This window comes from Danio rerio, chromosome 16, assembly GCF_049306965.1.
Source record: "Danio rerio strain Tuebingen ecotype United States chromosome 16, GRCz12tu, whole genome shotgun sequence".
NCBI lineage: Eukaryota > Metazoa > Chordata > Actinopteri > Cypriniformes > Danionidae > Danio > Danio rerio.
In genome coordinates, this window is record NC_133191.1 from 39,856,833 (window position 1) to 39,881,050 (window position 24,218).

General features: G+C 35.4%; 2 protein-coding genes across 9 annotated transcripts in view; one reads left to right on the forward strand and one right to left on the reverse strand.

Moving 5' to 3' along the window:
• Positions 1–2,767: 2,767 nt before the first annotated feature.
• On the reverse strand, positions 2,768–8,812 carry LOC141378263 (serine/threonine-protein kinase pim-2-like). Of its 3 annotated transcripts, XR_012392337.1 has the most exons (8): positions 8,581–8,812; positions 8,176–8,264; positions 8,037–8,078; positions 6,987–7,112; positions 6,809–6,840; positions 5,996–6,251; positions 5,762–5,881; positions 2,768–5,481 (listed from the first exon to the last, which is right to left on the reverse strand). XR_012392337.1 is itself a non-coding variant. In XM_073926388.1 (7 exons), exons 1-7 carry the CDS (start codon positions 8,666–8,668, stop codon positions 5,378–5,380), a joined length of 825 nt encoding a protein of 274 aa, XP_073782489.1. In that variant the 5' UTR covers positions 8,669–8,812; the 3' UTR covers positions 2,768–5,377. The 3 variants fall into 3 exon arrangements, 2 of the variants coding, with proteins under 2 accessions (XP_073782489.1, XP_073782490.1); XM_073926388.1 differs by lacking the exon at positions 6,809–6,840; XM_073926389.1 differs by lacking the exons at positions 6,809–6,840; positions 6,987–7,112.
• A 672-nt stretch (positions 8,813–9,484) lies between these two features.
• LOC101885930 (uncharacterized) overlaps positions 9,485–24,218 on the forward strand; it is a 57,607-nt gene continuing 42,873 nt past the window's right edge. For 4 of the 6 annotated variants that reach the window (XM_073926356.1, XM_073926360.1, XM_073926359.1 and 1 more), the window contains exons 1-4: positions 9,485–9,571; positions 11,534–11,697; positions 11,795–12,002; positions 14,197–14,272. The gene's annotated coding sequence lies outside the window, so the exon portion shown is untranslated. The remainder of the gene's footprint in view (positions 9,572–11,533; positions 11,698–11,794; positions 12,003–14,196; positions 14,273–24,218) is intronic. The other 2 variants (XM_073926357.1, XM_073926362.1) reach the window with 1 other exon arrangement.

Here is a 24,218-nt window from a genome sequence, read left to right on the forward strand (position 1 = left end):
CCAGCCTAGGCTGGTTTAAGCAGTTTTTTTTTTTCAGTAGCAGTCTTTGTTTTCATGAATGAATTATTTTTGTTCCAGTTTGTGATGTTTTATTCGATTTAAAACCAATTAAATTATTTGCTCCTGTTATAGTTTGAGCCAAAAATATGTCAGATGGGCATAAATATACGCCCTTTATGTTGCAAAGTTTAATTTCCAGATTAAAAAACTAAATTAACCATATAAATGAATGTCTAATTAATGTCAAACGTCAAACTAACTTTATTGCGGTTTACGACCTGGCTAAGCACAAATAAAAAAAAAACATTCATGTTAACCTTATACATAAAATAATGGTGCACCTAAAAATAAAAATTTAACATTCATGTCATTTCAAATCTGGATGATTTTCTTTCAAGTTATTTTTGCAGGATGTCTGTAATGCAATAATATATGTATATATATATATATATATATATATATATATATATATATATATATATATATATATAATTTTAGGCTGGATTACTGTAATGCTCTGTTTGCTGGCTGCCCAGCATCCTCTATTAATAAACTTCAGCTAGTACAAAATGCAGCAGCTAGAGTTCTTACCAGATCTAGAAAATATGATCCCCTATCACCCCAAAGTTATCCTCCTTACCCTGGCTGCCTGTTAAGTTTCATATTGAATTTAAACTATTACTTCTCACCTATAAAGCTCTAAATAATCTAGCTCCTTTTTATCTAAACAACCTTCTGTCTCGCTACAATCCAACTCGCTCTTTAAGATCTCAAAAGTCAGGGCTTCTGGTAGTACCTAGAATAGCAAAGTCGAGTAAAGGAGGTCGAGCCTTCTCCTTTATGGCTCCTAAACTCTGGAATAGCCTTCCTGATAATGTCTGAGGCTCAGACACAATCTCTCAGTTCAAAACTAGATTAAATACCTATCTGTTTAGCAAAGCATACACTCAGGGCATCACTTAGTAGGTTTCCACACAGGTTTCTGCATCTCGTTTATAAACACTATGAACAGCAGCTACGCTAATTATTCTCTTTATTCTCTATTTCCACCTGGGTATACTCATCCCGAGACCCTTAGACTATGAAGCGCCACTGATTCGATCCAAGACCAGCGACAAGATGATCCCAAGGTTTCCATAATCCTGGACCAGGCCGTTTCCTGAGCAGCTGCTGTGGTGATCATAGAGGAGTGGAGAGCATGAGACTGATTTCTGCGACGCTCCAGGGACAGACGAGCCTTCGCTGAGGTCCAGCTTCTCCAGAGCCTTGACTGCAGCTCTGCACAAGACGTTTGGCCAGTGGAGAAATGGTTGTGCCCAACTGAGCCACGTTTCTCTTAAGGTTTTTTTTATTCTGACCTTTCCCCAATTGGTGAAGGGTTTTCCCTGCCGCTGTCGCCACTGGCTTGCATGGTTCAGGATCTGTAGAGCTGCGCATCGATGGATTTGCTCTTCAGTGTTTGGACTCTCAGTAATAATTATTAGACCACACTGAACTGAACTTAAACTCTGAAAATTGAACTGACACTGTTTCAAACACTATAATCTTCTATGTGAAGCTGCTTTGACACAATTTAAATTGTAAAAGCGCTAGAGAAATAAAGACGAATTGAGTATATATATATATATATATATATATATATATATATATATATATATATATATATATATATATATATATATATTTATGTTAAATATAGATATTTATTGTCAGCATCAACAACATCTCTTATACAGTAACAAATGCTTTAAATGGGCTTTAATGCATTTATTACTTTTTAAAGGCTGTAATGAACTGAATTGCATGAATGAAAACTTACACTGTTTATTTAACACTGTGCTTTAAAAGTGTGCTTTGACACATTCTTACATAAGTTCATTGTTCAATGCATAGTTAAAATAATACTTAAATATATTAACATCAAATGCTAAATAAATAAAATTTTCTCCGACTCCTGTGTGTAGGCTCAGTAAGTTGACTTTTATAGTGACGAATAATTTTTTACATTGCCTTTAAAGGGAAATAACTGAACATAAACATAGGAGGCTGACAAAAATGGTCGTTTTAGAAGAACATTTCAGATGGCGCTTAGAGGTTTTTGCATCTGAACTCTTCATATATAAAAGTATGGTAATAATACTTTTAATATATTTAAATTAAGTTAACTTTTGGTTAGTATACTTGCAATGTACTTATTTTCACCAGGGGTCTCTTTAACTCAGTGAACACTAGCTGGCTCATTTTACTTATTAGCTTATATTTGAGTGTACTGTGCTGTGTAGATGTAACACTAGCACAAACTGAAGCATAAGTGTGTTTCCATTAGTTTTCCACAAAACTTTTCTGAGTGTTGTTAAAAACTGTTGTGAAATGAAGACATTTCCATTCTAACCATTGTTCTTTGGCTAAAGCTCAACATTTGCTGGTCAGACACTGAAAGAGCCCTGGTGCTAGTTCAGTAGATATTATAGTAGGATTACTCATATCAGTGAACACACTCTTATATTTCACATTATAGTCACACAAATGGCAGGGCAATGTGCTTTAAACATTACATGACGCATCAATATTGTTCTATAAAGGCTAAATTGAGTCTGCAGTCTGTAAAACAGATCTTCTCTGTGTTGTGTTCACACTTATTGTCAGATCAACACACAGATAAAGTAGTTCAGGCATGTTTTGAGTGCATTACAGTGCCGTATCACTACGCTGAAGGATTTGACTTGTGTTAATGCAAGGAGCCGGTGTGATGAACAAAGAGCAGGAGTCAGAGATACAGTTTATTGAAGACAATAGTTTACAGTTTGATCAGCAGAAAACAGCTTCAACACACTCCATGGGGTTCGCAGGCCGTTCTGCATACAGTCTCAGTTTCACAGAAATGATAGAAGAGCAGCACACATGTGGTCAGTGACCAAATCAGATCATCAGGAATTCATACTTCCATTGTTTTCTGACATGATGCTGTTTTCCGCTTCCACATTTTTTAAAAATTATGAGACAAGTAAAAATATACAATCACAGTACATTAAAAAGAAAATGGAAAGACAAAAAGAAAACATTTTAAAAAAAGAAAACAACAAAAAAAATTAACAGTAGGGGTATATACATCACATATTAAAGAAAAAGATTATATAATTGACACATTTCAGTTGTTTTTAAAGCATTTTTTTGTAAAAGAGTTAGAAATTGTTTTAAAGTAATGCTGCATTTCAGTGAGCAAGATATTAAAAAGGGTTTTTGGTTTGAAAATGTACATTTATGTATATACAATTTTGTTAATAACATAAGAAGATTAAGAAAAAAATATATTTTTTTATGTATAGCATCCGTTTTATTATTAACAAAACATTTTCCCATAGTAAGGAAAAATCTTTATCAACATTCTTAATAAGAAAAAGAAAAATCGTTTCAAAGCAAATTAGAAAAACTGCATTGCCAAAATAAGTGAACTAGGCATTTTTTTTTTGTGTTGCTTACAAAATGAACAATTAATATCAATATCTTTTTTATATCTTACTAAGAGAGTATTGACCGAGTGTGTATGGTGAATAGTTCTAAATGAAACTTCTATTATCTTATTTGTAATTAAGTAGCTATTTGGGATGAGCCATATTTGATTTCTTCAATCAATATCTGAAACAAAAGAATTCCAATAAAATAAAAAAAAGTCACATTTGGAACTGATACAGTTCCATTAGGAAATAACATCAGAACTTTTCAATGCAGATGGATGGGGCAACCATTACTGTTTCCAAAACAGTGAAAAGCCTTGGAGTAACGATTGATGACCAACTAAACTTCTCTGACCACATCTCTAGAACTGCTCGATCTTGCAGATTCGCACTCTACAACATCAGAAAGGTCCGACCCTTCCTATCTGAACATGCAGCTCAACTCCTTGTTCAAGCTCTTGTTCTCTCCAGACTGGACTACTGCAACTCTCTACTAGCCGGGCTTCCAGCTAACTCTATCAAGCCTCTTCAGCTGCTTCAGAACGCAGCAGCACGAGTGGTCTTTAATGAACCTAAAAGAGCACATGTCACTCCGCTGCTCATCCGTTTGCACTGGCTGCCAGTTGCTGCTCGCATCAAATTCAAAGCTCTGATGTTTGCTTACAAAGCGAATTCTAGCTTCGCTCCTTCTTATCTGCTCTCACTTCTGCAGATCTATGTGCCCTCCAGAAACTTGCGTTCTGTGAATAAACGTCGCCTCGTGGTTCCATCCCAAAGAGGGAAGAAATCACTTTCCCGAACTCTCGCGCTCAATCTGCCCAGTTGGTGGAATGAACTCCCTAACTGCATCAGAACAGCAGAGTCACTCGCTGTCTTCAAGAAACCACTAAAAACTCAACTATTTAGTCTCCACTTCTCTTCCTAATCTGCAATTGCCTCTCTGGCTCCACCGCTAACTGTATTACAAAAAAATAAATAAATAATTTACTAATGTTTTGCTTCGTACACTTTACACACCTGAAACTTGCCTAAAGCACTTATTCATTGTTGCTCTTATAGTTGTGTAAATTTCTTTTTTCGTCCTCATGTGTAAGTCTGCTAAATGTAAATGTACTGATTTGTTTGAAGAAGTTGCAGAGAAACTATATTTTCCTACCTTTGTAGTAGAAGCGTCTCAAGGGGGGAAGTAGAAGGATAGAGAATGCCTTGGACTAACCTAATAACTCCAGATGGTATGGCATCAAATACGACAGCAAATTCTTTAGGGGGGATGGGAGTATTGAATCGATTAAGAAATTTTGTTTATGAAATTGAGATAATTTAGCTGGTATTTTATCAGCATTATAGTTACAGAGTAATAACAATTAAGCCATCCAAATTAAGAAAATATGTAATTTGGAATAAAGTTCCAGATTGATGTTGGATTTTAGAGAATATTTTTTGTCCCATTTAATTTTGACAGTATTATTTAATGTACGGAAATCCAGCATATTAAGACCACCATTCTCAAAGCTCTTCATAACTTCTGCTTCCCACATTCTGCACTTCCTCCCGCAAGTGTCGCAGTCAGAGCTGCATGCAAATGAGGGCCGGCTGAAGCCTCCCCATTGGTCTATTAGCTCTAGATTGACACCTCCTCCCTCCAACCAATCAGGTGAGGAGGAAAGCTGACGTCACTCTAATGGCGGCTTCAACTGGCCCTCATTTACATGCAGCTCTGACTGCAACCCTCGCAGGAATTTGGGAAGCAGAAGCGGAAAACAACAAATGACAAACATCAAACATGGAAGAATGAAACCATTTCCTGCTGCTGAAAGCCTCTGCGTCATGCTGAACCCCTCGTGCTCCAAAATCTCCTCTAAAACAGGTCCTCTTTCAGGGTGGAAAGCATAAACTACACATATCTAGAACAGTCTTTATTTTTATTGGTTTTTTAGCCATGGCTGATCCAGAATCTGCTGCACTGTTTGCAGTCTCTGATCATCATCCCCAAGGGTAATGCAGGTATTCATAAATGCCATGAATTCTGTAACATTTTAAAAGAGAAAGTTAGTTAATGGTGGACACACACACACACAGCTCAATATTGACCTGAATGACTCCTGTTGTGCCCTAATGTTCAGTCTTCATGAAAATATAATATATATTTTCCTAATGTTGGCCTCATTTTAGAAACCGTCACCAAACCTCAAGATAAAGAAAAACATTGTTTTGGGTTTTTCTGCTGGTAAAATGTGGCCAGGGTCAATTCTGACCCATAAGTCAACAGGAGGGATGAACAGTGTCAGTCCCAGTCATCTTCTTACCTTCAGGTATGCTGGAACATTGTTTTTCTATTTCCCGCATGATGCCAAACAGCTGCTTCACTGTGTTTTTAACCGCCTTCTTTGGAGATATCCTTGTGTCTGGTGGGTATTTCTTTGGATCTGTCAGAAAGAGAGGTTTAGTGTTGAGCAAGCAGTTCAGCTAAAGCCCCATTCAACTGAGTCTCAGAGACTAATGAATGTTTTTCGGCTTCCTCCTGAAATAATCTGACTTACCATGACAGATGTGCATCCCACAGCCAAAATCAATTAGCTTGATTTGCAGAGGCCGGTCGATGACGAGGATATTACAATCATGAATATCATGATGACAAATTTTCCGCCTCAAGCACTCCTGCGCTGCTTTGACAATCTGCAGGATAAGCGTACGCGCGACTCTCTCCTCCAGGTGTTGGTGCTTCTGCAGGAAATCCTCCAGTGTTCTGCACGGGCCGAGATACTCCATCACCAACATTATTGTCTTACACACTTTCTGTAAGCAGATGCAATGAGTTAAAATAAAGCACACGACAGCAGTCCTCAGGTCAGTCTTTACTAGGCATGGGCCGGTATTAGATTGTGGCGGTATGATAACCTTGGATCAAAATATCACGGTTTCACGGTATTGTGATTACTGCTCTAATATGTAGTCTTTTTGAATGTCTGGGTAAAAGACAAACTTGTTCCCCTCTGAAAACAATATATTTTATTTTGTAATAGATTTATAATATTTTTTTGGCAGTAAACATGTCAGGCTAAATAATTCAAAAGATTAATTGACTTCTGCGGCCCTCATTTGTTTCAAAAACACTGATTTCTTTACTATTTAAAACAGCATTTTTGGATATTTATTCAGCTGGAGATACCGTTGTCCTAAAAAAACTGTAAATAATATATCTCACACAACGGTATTACAGAAAATTTGGCAGTTTTAAAACCTCGACTTTTCCATACCTTAAAAACAGTTATTGGCCCATGCCTAGTCTTTACACTGGCTTCCAGTTACATTCAGGATAGATTTTAAAGTAGAAATGAGTTTATTTTGCTTACCGCACCGGCATATCATTAACCCACAAGCTTTTCTGAAAACAAGACAAAGTTATTTACATGTCCAGAAATGCTTCTTGATTTAGGAATTTGAATTTACAAAATTAAAACGACAATAAGAAACGAGACAAACCCTCCTGCAGCGCATTGTGCATGAAATGTGCTGTATAAATACACTTACTCCTCTTGGCAATTTCTCCACTTTAACTAAAAACCATTCCTGGAGCTTGATGAGCAGCGGGCTGGGGGGATCTCTCACAATTGTCATCATGGCCACTTCGATTGGTATGGGTAACGGATATCCAGGCTGAAGATAAAGTGCACATTAGCTGCATATCAACAACATGTAATCCTGTTTTTCAATATAACTGTAAAAGAAAATCTGTAAATCAGCAGCTTTCCGTATTTTGTGATTCATGTTTTTTTTCTGTGTGTTTATTTATGCTTTTGAAATGCATTATGGGAGCTTGATGTTTATTATCTGCACTGGTTTTGTCAATTGTGATGTAAAAATCTGGTAATTCGGCTTCAGACGGTATTAGATTTTAATGTGATGAATTGCGGAAGCTTTGATTTTATCAAGATATTAAGCTGAGCTGTGAAACAGATTACTTTATCAGGTATGATTACAACAATACCTAGTGTATTGCTTATTAAATACATGTAAAAAAAGATTATAAAGTACAATAATAGGTAACACTATAATAAAGTATAAACTAAACTACTTTAGATAAATTAACTGATGTTAACGAGAGGACTTTACTGCACAGAGTTAACGAACCAAAGACAAACAGTCTCTGAATTCCCAAAGTCGTAGCCCAGATTAACATGAGAAAAGCATCATGTTTGAAAATAAATGGCTTAATAAGGGTTCAACATGTTGCAGAATAAAATAATCTTAAAAGACACTCTAAAAGTGTAAATAATAATTATTCATTATTGTGCATGTTCATTATTATGATATACTGAATTATTGAATATTGGCATGTGACTACTTTTTTCTGTTATATGTATATAAAGTCACTGTTAAACTGCAGAGTTAAATTTTCAGCATCAAAACTCGGCAGAGCACATATTAATTCCCATCATAACCATAAATAAACAGAAAACAGCAGTGAATCACAAAATGATCAGTAGATATTTGTATAACCACAGCCGCAGACAGACTCATCTATTAAATGTATTTTGTGATGCTTCAAATATGAATCACGCATGATGTTTTCAGACTTACCACATTGCTGTCAACTTCTGAAGTAGTCGACTTGATGATAAACTGTGGATGAAAAGTAGAATTAAACATGAGTGAGCAATCAAACATGATTTCTCTAAAGTTGATGTCCTCTAAACTGGACTAGGGTGAACAGACTTACCTGTTTGCCGTCCATTTTTCTGATACCACGATAGACATTGCCGTAGCAGCCAGCTCCAATATTTTCTTTCAGGTCATATTTTGCTTCCACTGAAAGATAAAAACAGCATGTTCATTTGAGACAGCTTCTAGTTATGCCTGAACAGACAGTATAAAAATAAAGCCATTTAACCCGTAACAGCCAACAACATAAACAAAGCCAATTTGCCCCGAATTAAGTTTTTTGAAACTTTTTTTAATTCAAAAGCCTTTTCCCAAAATATGTCAAAATAGTTTGTCACTAAAAAAATCACTCCATTTGCTGAAACTGAGAGAAAGTTGAGGCCAAATGACCCCAGTGTGTATGAAACAGCAACACAAGGGTTAAACAACATCAATCAAACATTAAAAATACATTCAAATGTACCAGAACCAGGAGAAGGCCCTATCCTCTGTCTACATGGCGGTCTTCTTTGTCCGGAAGGACCGGGAACATGTAACATACTTTTTTCCATTTATTAGCAGTAAATAACGCTCTCTAGGGTGTATAAATGAGTTTACTGCAGTTAATTATCTGAGTTTTCGCCTTGTCTGAGTATCAAATGAAAAGTTCCTCAATACACGTCTGTTCTGTCAGGCGTCTGGTGGATTCTGACACTCGCGGTGCAGAGCGCGTTCGATTTATGACGTAGCGTAGGGCCAGACCAAAGATGGGATGGGGGTCCTGTAGGTACAGGTGTTCGCGTTTATTCTTCAGGGTGTAAAAGGTGAAGTGGCATATTAACCTACTGTTTAGGGCTCGTGATAACATTATAAAATACGCGTGGACCTTATACAACTCTTTTGCCATCTCTGCATGGGGAAAAGAGGGAAGAATAAAGTTAATCACGCAAGGCCTGGCATGATTGATGTTTGACGGGTCCAACACGGCTGATTAATTTGAGGACTCTGCATCGGCCTTTAGCTCTGCACTGAATTTACAATGTAATACGGAATCACGATGCGTTGACTCTTGTCCAGAAGTCTGCTGCTAAGAAATCGAGAGCTCCGGAGTCTAATGTTAGTTGTCATGGAAACGAGGATGTCTTGGCGGCAGTACGTGAAGTTGCTAACCTATGGAATAAAATTTCTGTTATAATTATAAAATTCACGCATCTGCAATTATGAAACCGCAAAGGAAAACGGAACATAACTTGTGACGTTACTTTACAGACACGAAATAGTTTCACCACGGACACGAAGAGTACGAATCAAACAGCGACAGTCCACTGTCAAAATACATCACCGCGGTCACAGGCATTAATAAACGAGCCAGAGTCATCGATCACAACAGTGCGCTTGCGTGATGAGATCCTGAATCCTGACTGAAGGAAGCCCCCCGAACAAAATGTCTGGGCAGCTCCCACACACCGTCTCAGGTAAGACTTTTGTTAATCCCTCTTTGAGAACTGTCCTCCATGAGCTGTAATAAAGGTTGAGACTCAATGAGGTCCATTTTCGCTGTGTTTCTTAGACATTTTACAGAATCAAAATTAAGATCGGGCCGAGGATAGCAAGCTAAGTTAGCATAACGTAAGTGAACTTGACAGGCAGCGAGCGCAGAACTTCTCAGTGAATCACTTAACGGTGTTTAACTATAACATGGCATCTGTTGATTAAGTGTTTTTGAAAGCCAGATAGACTATTGATCTATTATAAAGAAGATATCAGCAAAAGGCAAGTTAAATATTTGAGGGTTTTTGCTTATTTTTATGACACTGAATCAAATCCATCAATTGTTTAAAAAACTTGAGATCTACGTTAATTTATCTTATTATCACCGAATGAGTGGGAAAATATATTGAATAATGTAATAAAGTCTGTGCAGATTAGCAATTGGTTAAATAAGTGACCCGGACCCATGGGCGTAAATCATGAGGGGCAGTCATTTAAACACTCGTATTTCATCTGAAAGCTGAATAAATAAGCTCCTCATTGATTTATGAGAGAAGATTATATGTTCAGATATACGTTTTTATATTATCTTTAAGTTAGCAATCCACATTACTAAGCAGAAATGACGTTTTTATATATTTATAGCAATTTACAAAGTCTTTATGAAGAGAATTCTTATCTAAAGTAGAGTAACCTAACTTAAATAATTTGAGCAAATAGCCAAAAAAGTATATTTTGTCTCATATAGTGACTATTCCCTCAAATCTACCTGCTCAACATAAGACTCGTTTCTTAGTATTAGAAAAATGCCCAATATCTATCTGTCTGTCTGTTTTTAATTAGCTCAGATTATGTCCTGCTTACAAGCACTTGAATCTATGAAAACTGATCATACTAAGATTTTTAGCATAATAGAAAAAGTGGACCTTTTAAAGACTAAAGACTTTGATATTATTTTCTGCTGGATACCAGGCTGGTCATATGGGATGAGTTGGAAATGAGCGTGCAGATAAAGCATGATAAAGGAAGATAGAAGTTGGAGATAACAGAACGTAAACTTCCTGTGTCTGATGTTAAACCTGTTTTAAATCTGTATGTTAATGAGAAATGGCAGATGGAATGGGATGAATGTAGGAAAAACACATGGTATGAAGTGAATCCATTAATTAATGAAAGGAATAATTACCATTTTGAAAATAGACATGACCAGGTTGTTCATACAAGATGTAGCATCAGACACTCATGGCTTACACTCGCATATTTATGAAAAGCGGAAGAAATACCTATTGGTGACTTGTGTAAAAATATTTTACCGATAAAACATTTTAATATGTTTAAAATATTTCCCGAATAAAAACGTTCTCTAATATCATGTAAAAATACACATTGTGTTTTTAAATGATATTGGAGAATGTTTTTATTCTGGAAATATTTGAAGTGAGCTGTTTGAAAAGGTGTTTTACAATATTTATCTTTAATCTAACTAAAAGATTGTATATGACTGTTTTCAGTGTTGTTGCTTGCTACTTGTATGTTTTTTGTTGTTATTTTAAAATGTATGTTTGCTAAGATTGTTTACTAACTGCAATGAGCGTCATCATGCTAACTGATATGATATGATTATAAATTGTATATTTAGTACATGTTTTTTGCCATGAATATAGCCAATGCTGCTGATATGGCATTAAAACCTAAATAAAATCTGTCCATCCATCCATCCATCCATCGTTCTGTCTATCTATCTATCTATCTATCTATCTATCTATCTATCTATCTATCTATCTATCTATCTATCTATCTATCTATCTATCTATCTATCTATCTATCTGTCTGTCTGTCTGTCTGTCTGTCTGTCTGTCTGTCTGTCTGTCTGTCTACCCTCTTTAGCCATTGTCAATCATAATTCTGCATGACTTACAGCTTAATTTTATGTTAATGTTTATCAGGTTCCATTTGGAGAAATAATATCTGCTGCTCAAAGCCTGGTGTCGAGGCTCACCAACACCCTAAGATCACCAGAGAACACAAACCAACTAAGAGAGATTAGTTCAACACAGAGAGAGAGGACAACATCAAGTTTCCAGAGCCAGTCAGTTCAGCAAGAAATGAGGTGTGAGATTCAGTGGATGACTGTGTGTGTAGAAGAATCTAATGTGTTTTTTTCTCTAATACAAATTGTTCCTACACTAATGAGAAAATATTTGTAGGTCATTTCCTGGGTTTTTCCGAGAGGAGCGTAGAGGGAAAAGCTGTTTTGCACCATATAAGGGGCAATGTAAAAGCTTATTAATGTATTTTTACCTGCTGGACAAACAGCATGAAAAAACACCAAAAGGAGAGGCAGAAGTACATCTCACTATGGCTGGACTTGGAAGACAGCAGTTAAATGTGCAAGAAAATTTCCCCCATTCAGAGGTATGATTAAAGTTCCATGCCCTGTTATTTTGTATTTCTGTATTTGTTCCAAAATTATAATGTATTAATTAGGGATGCTCATTTCGGTTAATTTTGCTAACCGACAACCGTCGCTCATTAATCGGTTATTAACGGTAACTGGTCAGATTACAATTAATTTTATATTAAACAAATTGACGTGTCTATTTTGTGTCTGACACATTAAATAATGCATTTTAAAATACTAATTTATTTTTAATAAATACTAATTTATTTTATGCTAGCACAGTGGTTCTCAAACTGTGGTACGTGTACCACTAGTGGTACGCAGGCTTCTTTCTAGTGGTACGCGGATGAATCAAATATGTAATATGTACATGCTTCATATATTTAAAGAAATTATCAAAAATGATTTATATACGAATATGATGACATAAAGCCTATATTTATGAGGTCTAGGCAACATTTCCAGGTGCTAACAAACCAGGAGTTATTTCTTTTTTAAACTGTACAGAGCTTAAGCTGCTTAACTAGACCTAATACGCTACTGTATTTCAAAACTGCTCATTATGGTGGTACTTGCAAAGACAATTTTTTTCCGAGGTGGTACTTAATGAAAAATGTTTGAGAACCACTGTGCTAGCATATTAATAATAGAACAAAACAACAGAGCATCTTTACGCACTTGCAGTGTTTAGCACAGAAGAACAGAATAAGAGAAGAACTAAATAAAATGAATAAAATAAATAGGACTGCCCTAAATTATTTTCACTTCAATAATTAATTTATATTACAAAACAAAAATACTGACTGATTCTTTTTAATAACCGGCATAGGCTGTTTTTTTTTCGCCAATCATGTTTTTTTTTTCTTCTGTCAAATAAAATCGCAGACTTTCTCAAATCGCCAGCTCCACGGAAAATATGCATTTATTTAATGCCCCGCTGTCATTATTATAATCACAAAACCTTTTTACATTTTAATAGAAATCATTATTTTAAAGAATATGTCCTGATATGGTTTCCTCTCTCTCTTTCTGGCAGTTCAAGTGCGCGCGCTGCGTGATGAAAAGACAACAACACGTGCGCATAGGTTGACTTTTTGTAAACAGTTTTGTTGTTTAAATATGATGTTACATTATTGTGCATACATGCTTTATAAGCTATAAAATAAAAGGTAAAGCCTATTTGTTGTGTTTATGATGCAGATCCAGGTCAACATCAGCGCTAGTTTGGCATCAACACGTCTGTTAAACAGCAATATTCTTCTTCCATTTTGCTTCTTTGGCAAATGTGTCTGTAGGCACGGGTTATACGTTGTCGTCCCGCAAGTTAAGTATGCCTTGCAGTTAAACAAGGGGCCGAAAACAAGGCGCACCTCACTGCCTTTATGTTGACAAGGAAAAAAGAAGAGAGGACCGCGCTTCTTCTCATGAAACGACTGAATCAGCAGGGTATCGATTGTGTCTGTGTTGTTACAATTGTAATATTTAATAATATATAATAAATTGATATTCAAGATTTGTATATTCATCCAGCTCTGGATAACTTAAAACAGCGATTAGACCTTCAGAGCGGCAATAATGCGTCCTGAAGTAAAGCGAAACGGCTATAAACTCTAGCAAGATAGAGTGATTATATGCAGAGCCATATTCCTTTATCTTTAAATAAAGTAGAACTATAAAAAACTGTGTTCATCTTAACTGAAAGCTATTCGTGTTTTCTGGCCTCACGCATCGCGCACCTGTCAGTCAGTCAGCACGTAACGCCAAAGGGTTAAACAGACTATACGGTTACAGAAAAGTTTGCGTTATAATCCACTTACCTTTTAATACATTTTGATGCGATTATAATCCGCTATTAAAAACAACAACAATAACTGAATGTTTTGAATGGATAATGTAGCCGTGGCGGGATGCATTTTGGTCCCCGCCATGGAAGAATGAATGTAGCGGAAACCATGCTCTTTAAAAGTTCTCTGTAGTTGTCTTGACAACACAAACTGCTGCTCTGGGATGAGCCGCGAGCAAAAGATGCCCCTCTTAACGCAAAGGCGCATTCAATCGGCCCCTTATGCAGCCAAACTAAAAATATATCAAATAATATGTTTCATGGTTTAACTGATAGCATTAATCGGTTACAAACGCACCCTTTTGGTTAACGGTTAATCGATTATATTGAGCATCCCTAGTATTAATATAATTGAACTGTTCAAGCTTTCAGATATACTTGTGAAATTGTTTCTAAAACTGGCCAACATCTGTGGTGGATGTTTGTTACGCAAGTTTTCAGGTATGTTCTTTTTTCTTCTTTTTTTGATGATGATGATGATGAAATGCTAATACACTCTCAGTAATTGTGCTAAAGCTGGGGCTTTTCAAAGTTTGTGTTTGTATGTAAAGCTCCACATTAGTATCTTAAAACCAAAACCTAAAGTGTACATATTGCACTCAAAAATACAACCATGTTCTCTTTTAACCCCTTGAAACATCATGGCAGTTTGTGTACCTTTATTTTTTTCTAGGGATGCACCGATACCATTTTTTTTGGAACCGATCCGATCTCGATACCAAAAATTCTGAGCATTGATTAATACAGATCTGATACTGTGCTGTTTTTTTTTCTAAGCATAATACAGTTTCTATAGCTCTGGTGATAAACTCAAATGATACAGTAGGTGAGAGTTCAAAGTGACTATTACCGCCGCGTCATATACCGCCGCCGTTTGAAATAGGAGCCGCTTTGTTTTTAGTGTATGACCGCAGTTTGTGAATGAGCCGCCAGGGGGCGCAAAGGGATGGGATGCGAACCGACAGAAATAGCCCACACAGCAGCCTTAAATATGCTTTTGTGCTTGTAAATGAGATTAAACAATAAGTCAAAGCCTTATAATTCCTTTATTAATCATTTAAAATTTGTTAACACGATTTATTGTTATTCTAAACTTTTAAGTGCAAAGAGGATTCTTTTTGAAAAATAGAATTGAAGAAGTAAAAGACAACTAAAATGAAAGCACAAACATTTAGTACAAATATTCTAAGTATGCCTAAATTAAAAAATTAAAGCAGTCTTTTAGCCTAAATGTAAAGAGATTTTCAGTGTTTGCTATTTTGGTAGGACTAACACAAGACCTTTTCATTTATGTTTTAATTTACCTTTTTATTTACATTTTCGTTGTTGATTATATTTTACTATTTAATTTTATGTCACAATTATTGTACATAATAATAAACGAATAATGAAAAATAATAAAAATAGGCCTTATGTATTTAAGGACATGTGGTGAAACACTAAGAAACGGTCAGGCGCATGGTCTAAAGAGCTTAAGTTGAATACTGCTTCATAAAATAATTTTGCCGCAGGACATATCTAGCAGGTTTACTTTTAATAATTTTCAGTTATTTTTTTGTTTCAAAACAACAATGTTCTCTTTAAAGTTCTCTTTAAAGTATAACTGTTGTTTTGTTTTTTTACTTAATGGCCCAGTATGTTTCGTATTTTAATTTCAATTTCAGTCACCTTGCATATGCATTTGAAATATAATGCGCGCATAACCGCGGAAAGAAAAAAAAACTGTCAAAGGTTAGAGCTAATTCATCAAAATTAGCTATATTAAAATACAGCATGTAAGTTAATACAGGCAGAGTGTGAACAAACTCAAGGCTTAGATATGCGCTTGCCTTTTAATGCATTTAAAAAGATTTGCGGCCTTTTTAGGCTACAGGCGACTATGGTGTATAATGTTTCTTTTATTATTTTTTATTTTGTATGGTAAAGAACAATGCACTGTATGTTATTAATATAAACTTAGGTTAAAATTTACTATTGATAAACGTGACCTACCTCAATCAGATCACTTAAAGTATAATAAAATAATGTTAACGTCAATGTTCTTCTTTTTAAAGTAAAATTGTTGTTTTGTTTTTTTACTTAATGGATCAGTATGTTTTGTATTTTAATTTTAATTTCAGTCACCTTACATATGCATATGAAATATAGGCTAATGCGCGCATAACCGCGAAAAAAGAAGAAAAAGCTGTCAAAGGTTTGGCCAGTGTGTTTTTTGTCTAATAAATGATATATATATATATATATATATTTTTTTTTTTTTTTTTACTTTAAAACTTTAAAACAGATTGCTATTTTTCTAATGACATATGATTTAATAAATTTGTATTTTAAAAATTTCTCTTGTTTGAATTTTTTAACTGCACTTTTTAGGAAATATTTTAGTACATCAAAAAGTGTGGTTATAATGACATCTGACTGGCTAATCCAGCAAAAAAGTCACAAAAATGTAGTATTTAAATCTCATAGTTAAATGGAAACTGAGGCGTATAACTGCAAAAAGGTCCACTTGAAAAAAAAGAACCATCCCTTTCACCAGGCTGGCAACGGGCCTCATGTGTGCGCATGAGTCGATATGTTGCCTGTTTTATGTTTTATTGTCTACATGCTACTATGATGTATAATAATGTTGTTATTGTTGTTTTGTCTGGTAACCTTAGGCTAAAACTTATAATTCATAAACGTGTTAGAAATAAAGCATGAAAAACACGTTAAAAACTATTTCTTTTGCGTATAATCGGGAAAAAACAGTCATACAGTTGGTTAAGAGGATATATTTATTCTGAGGAAAAAAAGCAAATAGAAATACAAAAATAGCTGAATGTTTTCTTTTAAGTTGTCTCTAATACTGAAGACGTCGGTGGGCGCTAACAGAGGTTCGTGTGGACCGTAGAAATTCTTTCACTCTGTCCTTTATGCGTTTGCTGTCAGCGCTGGTCAGGTATATATATATATATATATATATATATATATATATATATATATATATATATATAGCCTATATATATATATATATATTAATAAACTTCACAGCCACAAATATAAATAACACAACTTGTACTAAAACTGGGCGAGGATTTGAACGAATACGATGCTTGTTATATAATTTAAAATGTTTTTCCTCTTGTCCTATTTCTGCATACAAATTTTTTCACTCGCCAGGAACTTGCCGCTGGAGAGCACCGTCAACGATCTCAATCTTATGGCTCATTCTTCACGATTATAGAATTAAAATAATGGCGCGTTAGGTTTTTTATGCCGCGGGTGCAACCAACAAGGGTTGTGCATTTTAGTTTAACTTTTTGAGCGTTATAAGCAGTTCGGTGTTAGTTTTTATATAAATATATCAAGCCGAAACTAAACAGCGCATTCTCTCCGCCTCCTCGTTCATAACCAGCTGGACACGCTACTGAAGCAAGCAGGAGAGATAGCCTACTCCGTCATTCATAATCTTAGCTGATGTATCCGAGTCGAAAGAATATATTAAAGAGGAATGTTCTTTTAACAGTCCCGATACGTTTAATCTTTTTATTTTTATTTTTTTACTTTTTTTCCTGTCATTTCTCTTCATCAAATTATTTTTTAAGCTGCTTGATTATGTTAAAACAGAAAGCAGAGCCCGTCAATTGAGAGCGATGCATGTCATGTGTTGCATAATTGCCTTTTTTCTTGTGCGTGCGTGATCCATTTCTGATTCTTTTTTGCTCGGGCTCTCACACACAACCTTTATGTCTGCTGTGTCTTTAATATGGTGTGTAGATTATTATGCGTTATTGAAACATCAAGGGGGACGCAGCAAAGTAACTTATAAATTAAAATTGTATTATTTTATGCAACAGCCTTACATTTAAAACGGAAACATAAGGGCGATTATAAGCAAAAAGACCTCAAGGCTAGATGTTTTCTTTCCCTTTATTATTTATTTTTTTATTTTGGCGCATGTGTGCGATAGAAAAACTAGTGTAATAAGGCAAGCCATCTTTCCCAGACTCGGGGCAAATTCCGCCTTTCCTTTCACTCCGTTCCGAAGCCCCAGCTGGCCCTCCTGCCATCCACTGCGTAAAATATATGCTGGATAAGTTGACGGTTCATTCCGCTGTGGCGATCACAGACTAATAAAGGGACTAAACCGAAAAGAAAATGAACGAACGAATGAATGAATAAATTAATAATAATAAAATAAAAATAAGGTAATAATCTTTAAACACAAATGCCGCGTAAGCGGCCTTTTTATTTTTAGAGATGGTACATTTGAATTGCCTCTTCCCACTTCCCCCACCTCAAAATTGAAAGTTGCAAAGAGAACTATAGCTCATTTACACCTTGATGTGTTAGCCTCAATAGCAAAGAGCATAGCCCATTTACACCTCAACACAGAGCAAGTTTAGCGGAAGAATGTCAAATCAGAATCACGCAGATGAAGCACACCAGCTACTACTTTCATGAAACTATTAAATGTGTATTGTCATAAATTTGCTTATTTGCAGCAGCTTTTTTTCGCGCAACAGAATTGCGGCGTTGGGAAGCCGTCAATGAATAAAAACAGGGTCAATAGTGAAATCGGCTTTTTATTTTATCCCTATTACCTATATCAGTGCATTGAAGGCCTTTTATGGTGTCATCACGATAGAATAGCCTAAGTTATATTGAAATAATTTAAAGAACAAAGTTATAAAAACTCACATTACATAAATAAACAATTAAAAATATGTTTAGGTTGTCTTTATTTAATTGCCCTCGTGATGATGGTGTGCTTTATCATTATGTGCGTTTTACTTATAACGTGATTCAAATGATGGATCTGCGACAGAGAAACTAGGGGTTTTGGGAAACATGCATCACTATATCCTTTTTTTTCCCAAACTGTGCATAGTTCAGCCGCAAGTTACTGTAGCCTACGTCTTTTTTTGGGAAAGCGCCCCATGTCCGCTAGTGCCGCGCGCCTCTTTCTCTGGGCAAAAAGGAGTTGATTTTTTAAATATTAAATATATAGATTAATTAAATATTCAGCAAAAGAGACATTTATTTCATATTTTACTATGCATTTCATCTGATAGGCAAATCTTTATAGCTTAATTAAACACATATTGTCAAAACCCACACATAGGCCTATTGTATGAAAATGAAAAGGGCCTTTTTTGTTATTATTAGACTACTATTTGTTATTTGTTGCCTAGGCTATTTTCACATTTTCACATTTGAGGTGCTTTATTGGTATGACAAGTAACTGTACATTCGTTTTGCCAAAGCAGTGCGCGTCTCACAAACAAGACAGTGCAAAAAGGGCAGTAGTGCAAACAAATATGAAAATAACATATAATAAAAAAAATGATTAATAAAAATAAAAATAGAATAAAAAAATAAAAATATAATAATAAAAATAAAAATAGATTTTTGATAACATAAAACAGTATAAAGGTAATAATAGTAGCCTATTATTAAAAGTAGGTCCACATAAAGAGTTCCAGCTTGTGTGTTGGAGACAGGAGCGGGTGGTTGAACACACAGCAGCACACACACTCCCCCAGTAAGATGGGTTCTGTTCGACAGGGACTCAAATTGTTTTGTATGTGTTGGATTATCGGGTAGAATTTCTCCTGGATCTCGGAGCAGGCCCGTGGCATGTGCAGGATAAATTTTTTGAAGAGCGGGACCGAGGGTGTGCCGCGTCGCGGGGGCACTTTTGATCATTTTGGAAGGGCACTAAAAAGGGCATGTGCACTGCACAGGTTGAGCCCTATGTGCACGTGCCTGTCTCGGAGTATTTAGTGCACTTAGTTAGGATATGCAGCTCCGTCTCAATCAGCTGCTGAGGGCACAGCCGCTTCCCCACCGGCAGCCATGTTTTTTTTGTGCCGGCCCGTCTCTACGGCTGGCTGATGTCCGCTGCCCGCTTCTAACATGTTAGAAAATACTGCAAATCAAGCTGTCGGTATCTCCCCGCGGTTGAAATTGTTCGTTATTCGGAAAAAAAAAAGAATAAATATCAGTGCGCAAGCTTTCTAGATTTATTTTAGGCCTATATTCAGCTGTTTTAATCTTGCAATTCTGATAACTTTTAGAGATAATGTCTGTTTTTACCAACTTGTCTGTCATTTATTTCTCATTTGCTACTTATTTTATTAATTTGTTGATGTTAATATACTACATATAGTCTTGAATATGCATCTAAAATCCTTTGGCATTCAAATTTGCTTTGAACTTAAAAGAGAGAAAGAATCTGATTTTACCTGTCAGAGCACATTGCATATGCCTTTTTTAAAATAACATTTATTTAACAAATATTTTAGCACATCGAAAGTAATTAAATTACCTGTCTTTTGATTAAAACCTTTATGCAAAAAGATCAGAAAAAAAGGCAATATATGCGACATGACATCGCTGTCATGCCACGATTTGAGGATAAATTCGCTTTTAGGTGCTGCTTTGAATAAAATAAAACTATTAAAAAGCACATTAAAGACACTCATAAAATAAAACATTAATAAAGGAGTATCTTATGAAAAAAACACCAATTGACGGGCTCTGCTTTCGGTTTTAAAAGAATCAAGCAGCTTTAAAAATATAATTTGCTGAAGAGAAATGACAGGGGAAAAAAGATTAAACATATCGGGACTGTTAAAAGAACATTCCTCTTTGATATATTCTTTCGACTCCGACACATCAGCTAAGATTATGAACGACGGAGTGTCTCTCCTGCTTCAGTGGCGTGTCCCGCTGGTTATAAACGAGGAGGCGGAGAGAATGCGCTGCTTAGTTTCGGCTCAATATATATTAAATTAAAAACTAACACCGAGCTGCTTATAACGCTCAAAAAAGTTAAACTAAAATGCACAACCCTTGTTGGTTTCACCTGCGGGATGCACAATGAACCTAACGCGCCATTATTTTAATTCTATATTCGTGAAGAATGAGCCAACCGCATATGCTTAGTCCTGTTGGTCGGGACTCTCTGCTTTATAACTTATTAGTTTATTACAATAATCACACTTAGCTTTGCCATCGTTCTTCACCACATATAGCCACTCAACACATCTTGCGGTCCATCTTTAATGTTTAGATTATTGAAGGTGCTATTGATGTTTTGAGAAAAAAAAATTAATAGTACTGAAACTAAATTATTAAAAATAAACTTGCGGGACTTCGTTTATGTCCTGCGGCAACATTATTTTTATTACACTTTAAGTGATCTGCTTGAGGTAGGTCACGTTTATCAATGGTAAGTTTTAGCCTAAGTTTACATCAATAACATAATGTGCATTGTCCTTTACCATACAAAAAAAGAAAAAAAAAAAAACATTTATTTATATTTTAAATGCATTAAAAAGCAAGCGCATATCTTAGCCTTGAGTTTGTTCACACTCTGCCTGTATTAACATAAATGCTGTATTTTAATATAGCTAATTTTGATTAGCTTTAACTGACAGCCTTTTCTTCTTTTTCCGCGGTTATGCGGCATTATATTTCACACACATATGCAAGGTGACTGAATATGAAATTAAAATACAAAACTTACTGAGCCATTAAGTAAAAAAACAAAACAAAACAGTTATACTTTAAAGCAGAACATTGACGTTTTGAAACAAAAAAACGGAACTGAAACTAAATTATTAAAAATAAACCTGCCAGACTTAATTTATGTCCTATTTTCATTATTTATTTATTTTCATTATTCGTTTATTATTATGTACTGAAACATAAAATGAGATAGTAAAATATAATCAACAACGAAAATGTAAATAAAAACGTAAATTAAAAACATAAATGAAAATATCTTGTCTTAGTCCTATCAAAATAGCAAACTTCATCTCTCTATATTTAGACTAAAAGACTGCTTTATTTATTTATTTATATATATATTTATTTATTTATTTATTTAAGACTACTTATTTATACTGAATGTTTGTGCTTTCACTTTAGTTGTCTTTCATTTCTTCAATTGTATTTTCCAAAACGAATCCTCTTTGCACTTAAAAAGTTTACAATAAACCAGGTAAACAAATTTTAAATGTAAGTTGAGGTGATCGCATGTTCACAACTGTGAGGTGATGTGCTCTACCGGCAGGATAATCTATATTATTTTGCTGTTTTTCATATGCGCATGTTTAGGATTTGAGATAATAACATTGCCATGATAGTCAAAGAAATCAAAACATTATTTTCACCCCAACGCAATTTAATCGGGCACTGAAGGCTAATAACTTAATTCTTATATTTGCTTTTTGACTTCTCACCATGTATCTTTTCTACAGCATAGTATAGTGTAAGAGCATGTCTATTACCAGAAAAACTCAATTAAAATTATATTTTAATTGAACACATCACATCACACACAGTAAGCTACGCCTACAGAACAGTCTGTTTAGCATTGTGAAAAGGCAAAGCTGAATATCTGTGGTTAAAGTGCCACCCAGCGGTCAAATGCTGCTGGCGCATCAAGTAACGCCATCGCCGCGGTATGAATGGCGGCACAAGGAACACATTGAAGTAGTAACATCTGTAAATCTTCTTTAGTAAAAATAACAGACCTATAGGCTGACTGTATATGACAAACACACAATCTAACTAAACATGATGCTTGCTATAAACTATAGGCTACATTATTTGAGCATTCATTATGACATTGATATATGTTGTGGTCCAGCTTATGTTTCCTTTTTTGAGTGAGACGGAGAAAGTTTAAAACAAGGTCCACTTATATGCTTCAGCGCCAAAACACAAAGTGGTCTGTTGAATAAAGTCTTAATATAATTAAAATGACAGCAAAATATTCACAGTTTCAGAATAGCCTATATTAGGCTACATCATGTTTAGTTAATGACAAGTTCAGTGAATGACAATCCATACTGCTCCTGTCAGTTTCACTTTTATTAATATAATCAACTACTTTGACCACAATAAGCCAGGCTTTACTAACTATTGGCAGCACTTAAAGTATTCCCCTCAGAAGAAGAAACTCAATCGGACACTTTCAAAACTGAGCAGCACAAAGAGGAGAAATCAGTGTGTTGATGATCTGTCCAATGTATTATTAAGCTTTTTCTAATTCAAAGTTTCAGGTAGGCCTACTTTGTGTGTGAATACCTTGCAATTAGGGCTGGGTATCGACCGAATCGTCTTGCTACTATCGAGTATCGAAAAATTCTTTTGCGTTCGGTACCAAATTTCGATACTCAAGGGTATAATCTTGTCAACGTCAGTGAGCTAGAAAATCTGAGCCATCCTTAACGTGACCGGGTCAAATGCTGGTGATTGACTGCAGCGAGGCTGTCTTGAAAATCAGTAGTTTACGACGGTCACGCGCACTCACTCAGAGCTTGTCAAATGTGAGGCTGTAATGCGTACACTACTACACTTTAGAGCATAGCATACATTTAATGCAAAGGATGTTTAAGTAATCAAAAGTATGGCTACATTATGCAAAGATTGACGGCAACAGCGCACGATGCAATATCTGTAAAGTTATCGCGACCAAGACTGGCAACACGTCAAATATGATAAAACACCTGACACAGGGTCCCCGCGGGTTCTTAAAAAGTGTTAAAGTCTTAAAATAAAAAAATCGAAATTTATGGCTTTAAAAAGTCTTAAATTTGCTGTTCTAGGTCTTAAATATTTTTGCACAGGTCTTTATTTTTGTTGTTATTGCTAGGTTTTTGGGGTGTTGTAGTTCTTTATTTCACTAGTCCAATTGTAATTTGCATTACAACTACAAAAAGGTCAACTTTCAATAGCCAATCAGCTTTCTGATATTAAACCCAGTGCGCGCGGCAAATGTGACATCATCGCTGTGTTTGCGGAAGTTCGCTTTGAGTGCACGCAACATGATTTCACTGACAAACGTCGCAAGTGCAGTTTTATAAGTAAGAAGTGCTGTAATACGAGAGAGCGAATCTCTGCTCGCGCGCCGGTTTCCTTTTGTTCATGGACAAAACTGCTTGCGAGCTCTCAAAACACTGGCTGCTCACGTGCGAATGATCTGCTCTCGCTCAGTCAGACTCCTTTCGTGCTTTTGCTCTCCAAAGAAGCTTCAGCATACTGTAGTTGTGTTACAATAGCAACTATAGAATTACCACAACAGAGTAATTGAAGTACTTTACAAAACACTTTACAGCAGACACTAGTTCACTTTATTTTAGTGATAAAATGGGATTGATAGTAGCATTTATTTAAAGAGTGAATAGTACAGTAAGCTATAATACCTAAAATACCTAATTTATACCTATTATTACCTATTTTCTATCACGGTTACATTTCTGCTTGCCAGAATGACCAATAATTATTGGCTAGAAATTGCAACAGCCATCGGAAAGGAGGAAAGTTTTTGTAAAACTTTGGAAAAACCTGAGGGATAAGTTTGTTAAAACAACAAAAAAAGAGGCCCCCAAAA